Source organism: Echinops telfairi, unplaced genomic scaffold (genome assembly GCF_000313985.2).
Source record: "Echinops telfairi isolate 266 unplaced genomic scaffold, ASM31398v2 ScPeMD7_10;HRSCAF=50, whole genome shotgun sequence".
NCBI classification, from domain to species: Eukaryota; Metazoa; Chordata; class Mammalia; order Afrosoricida; family Tenrecidae; genus Echinops; species Echinops telfairi.
The window spans coordinates 3,834,907-3,838,734 of record NW_022103907.1 but is presented as its reverse complement, the minus strand read 5'-3'; the positions used below and the strand labels follow the sequence as shown (position 1 = coordinate 3,838,734).

Genomic DNA, 3,828 nt, shown 5'->3' with positions numbered 1-3,828 from the left:
CCACGACCCTTCTGTAAGGGGATGTCCAATTGCCTACAGATGGGCTTTGGCCTTCACTCTCCACCACCACCCCATTCACACGGACATGAGTTTTTGGTCTGGGTCTTCTGGTGTCTGTTACCTGATTCCATCAACACCTCATGATCACACAGGCTGGTGTGCTTCCTCCATGTGGGCTTTGTTACTTCTCAGTTAGATGGCCACCTGTTTATCTTCAAGCCTTTAAGACCCCAGATGCTATATCTTTTGATAGTGGGGCACCATCAGCTTTCTTCACTACATTTGCTTATGCACCCCTTTGTCTTCAGTGATCGTGTCGGGAAGGTGAGCATCTCAGAATGCCGGATTATTAGAACAAAGTGTTCTTGCGTTGAGGGAGTACTTGGGTAGAAGCCCAATAGGACACCTATTTCTTGTTGGGACCTCTGACCCAAAGGCTGTTTTCTACTGAATTGATTCATCTTCATTTCCACCTATACTTCCGATCATCCATTGCTGTCAATCAGTTTTGACAGCTAGGTGGGGGCTTCTTAAACGTTTTCCATTGGCGACCCCATTTCGCAAGAGGAAATATTATGAGACCCCGGGGTCTATGCAGAACTATCTCTCACACTGACATCGAGTTGATTCCGACTCATAATGATACATAGAACAGCGTAAAGCTGCCCCTGTGGGTTTCTAAGATTGCTACTCTTTAGGGGAGGAGCAAGCCTCATCTTTCTCCTGTGCCCCGAGTATACAGGTCTAAAGAACAAGCGTTCAAATCAAGTACAGCTTTTCATCCACAGCATCTAACTGGTGATGTTTTGTGGTAGGCTACGAGTGCGTGTTTCACTTGAGAACCAAGGCTTCACGAGAGCGCAGTTGAAGAAGCTCCGCTTAAAACGCCGGCCCCTCTCTCCATGCAGTGGTAGATGTGCGTCTCTACCTAAGGCATTTCACAGCCAAGTGAACAGCTGAGGGCAGGAGTCCTTCCCGTGGCTCCAGACAGCCACTGATGTAAGCCAGAGCTTTGACCCTTTTTAGCAGCCTAACCCTTGGTTTCAAATGAAATCGTCTATGAAACCCTGGAAGAAGATGTAGCTCAAGATGGAGTTGCTGTGCTGAGGTAGATCTGGGAGGTGGGGGTTGGGGGGCTCCCTGAGCCCCACCCCCTGCCGTGAGCCTCTCTGCAAAGCCCCTCAGCTCGATAGAACACAGCCTGAACCCCAGTGCATGAGGCAATCGATAAAGATGGAGAGACTGGAGCCCTGGACTGGGGAAGAGAGTAGCCTGCGGCGTAAGCCTTGCCCCCACAGGGAGCTCTCTGGAGGGCTCCTACCATGTGCCCAGGGACTACTGAATACAAGAAGGATGCCCTCCCTCCCTCTGCCCTACCCTCCTGCTAAGGCCAAGCGTGGACATTGCCCTCCCTCCCCCTGCCCTACCTTCCTGCTAAGGCCAAGCGTGGAGATGGAAAATGTAAGGAACTGGAAGAGAACGGCTGGGCCTATGGGCCAGGTGAGCTCAGAAAGCTCTTTCGAGGAGGTGAGCACTGTGGAGGCCTGAGGCTGGTCAATAGGTCTGGCTGGAAAGAGCAGAGGGGCAACTCCTTGGAGAGTGAGGTGGTGCATGCTCAGAATAGCCCCTGGACCCAAGCCTGCCTCCCTGATCCTGGCTTCCTTCCTCTTCCACCTGAACCGTTTCCTCTCTCACCTCAGAGACTTTCCGAAACCTCTCCAAAGATGGAAGAGGTCTCTACCTGACAGAAATGCAGGTGAGTTACCTTTCCCTCCTGGGCAGAGGGTGGGAGAGGACACAAATCCCAGGCCACATCTCCTGGCATCATTCCAGGGGACAGTTTTCTCCCCACCCTGATAACTGCTTTCATAGATTGCTGGCTGCCATGGCTGCTTTAGGATCTCTGGGGAAAGATTTAAATTTTTTTCTGATAGCATATGAAAGCAGAGGATTGTGTGGGGGTCCTAAATTCAAGAGGGAAGTGGAGAACAGCCTGGTGAACTCCCTGTAAATCAGTGGTTCTCAACGGGGGTGGGTGGGGGGTGTCGAACGATCCTTTCACAGGGTTTGCACGATTTATAACAGTAGCAAAATTACAGTGTTGAAGTAGCAAACAAAAATAATTGTATGGTTGGGGAGGTCACTACACCATGAGGAACTGTATGAAGTGGTCATGGCATGAGGAAGGTTGAGAACCACTGCTGTAAATGAAACTTCCTTCCACTGAGTTTTATTAGAAAGAGCCTCTCCACCTGGCCATGTTGGTCAACCTTGGAGACACTTACCTGTCATTCAGAGGTGCTGTGGCGTGGGGATGGAAACCTCCCTCGGGCTTGGAATTGGCTGGGACGGGTTGATGAGACTGAGCATTCCAGGGGAGGAGGCGCCGTTAGCCGTGCTCCGTGGAGTAAGCTCACATGGATTGATGAGAGCAATGATCCCAGGCATCCCTCGGTGGGTTAGCCAAAAGCGTGGTGGCTTGAACCCACCCAGAGGGGCCTCCGAAGACAGGTTTAGTAATCCGCTTTCACAAGGTCACGGCCTCACAAACTCAACCGGGCAGCCGGACACTGCACACGCGGGCGCCCATGAATTGGAATGGACGCAACAGACTAACGATGACACTTATTTCTTAGTGGATGCACCTCGTCATGTACAGCTGAGACGGAAGCAGAGCAGCAGCCCCTGCCGTCCAGGTGAGAGTCCGCTTTGGAATCCTATCCTCCCAGGGGCATACGCCTGCTTCTCCTCCAGGAACTGTCCACAAGGGCCTGGGAGCAGGTGTCCTGGGGCTGGTACAGCTCTTAGCCTTGTGGGCCAAGGCTCAACTGCACAGGGCCCCTGATGGCCAAGGCCAAGGCTTCAGAATGCATGGAGGCCCTGTTGATCGGTGAGCATTCATAGAAGGGTGTGGGCCGAAAGTCATGACTGAGAGCAATAGAAATCTTCATTGCTGTTGCAAAGAGAAAGGTGAGCACTCGACCTAAAAAAAAAAAAGAAGAGCCATATGTGAGTTCATCGAAATAGGCTTTGGGGAGAGGAGAGTTGGGCTGCCTCAGGCTTTACTGCTACAAGCAGACCCTGCCCGGGACAATTCGTGCTTGCCCTTCAAATTCATCCTCATTTTGAAACAATGGAACCAGCCCCAACTAATCCTCCATCACAATCACTTTTACCTGCTGCCAGGCTGCCCTTTGAATCATTGAAAGGCTTCCAACTTACTGATGGGAACTGCATGCACCTGTTCTGACTTACCTACACATTTGACTTTAAAAGGCACACCTGGGCTCGAATCCTGTTTACAACCCAGGAAGTGCCTAGCCTTTGCTCTGCAATTTTGGGCAATCATGAGCAGCTCGTACCAACACTTCTAGTATCCAAGCTCCAAAACTCACTGCCACCGAGCCGGTGCTGACTGATAGTGACCCTATAGAATAGGGTGGAGCTGCCCCTCTGTTTCTGAAACTATTTTTAGGGGAATAGAAATCCCTCGCTTTCGCCCACAGAGCAGCTGGTGGTTTCGAACTGCTAACCTTGCAGCCCACAGCCAAACGTAACTAATATGCCACCAGGTGTGCTAGAAAATTAACACCGGTCACATTTCCTCTGTATGTTCTTTTCTTGCAACAGAGGATAGCTGGACAGAACCCACACCCCAGTGGCTAGAGCAGAAGCTCTGACAGGCTCTGGGAGCTGGACATTCTCCAGGCCAAGGGGGCTCGGGGATGTGCGTCCCCGTTGTTGCCCAGATGTAAGGGTTAAACCTTCTTTATCTGGAGACAATAGTATAGGTCTCTCAAACTTTCCCCTCTTGCTTCTAGCTCTGCA

The 3,828-nt window shown here is 51.3% G+C and overlaps 1 protein-coding gene across 1 annotated transcript in view; it reads left to right on the top strand.

Moving 5' to 3' along the window:
- CAPN13 (calpain 13) overlaps positions 1 to 2,663 on the top strand; it is a 65,319-nt gene extending 62,656 nt beyond the window's left edge. The window contains exons 20-21 of the mRNA XM_045287019.1: positions 1,701 to 1,756; positions 2,637 to 2,663. Of these exons, the coding sequence (XP_045142954.1) occupies positions 1,701 to 1,756; positions 2,637 to 2,663 (83 nt within the window). The remainder of the gene's footprint in view (positions 1 to 1,700; positions 1,757 to 2,636) is intronic.
- Positions 2,664 to 3,828: the final 1,165 nt, after the last annotated feature.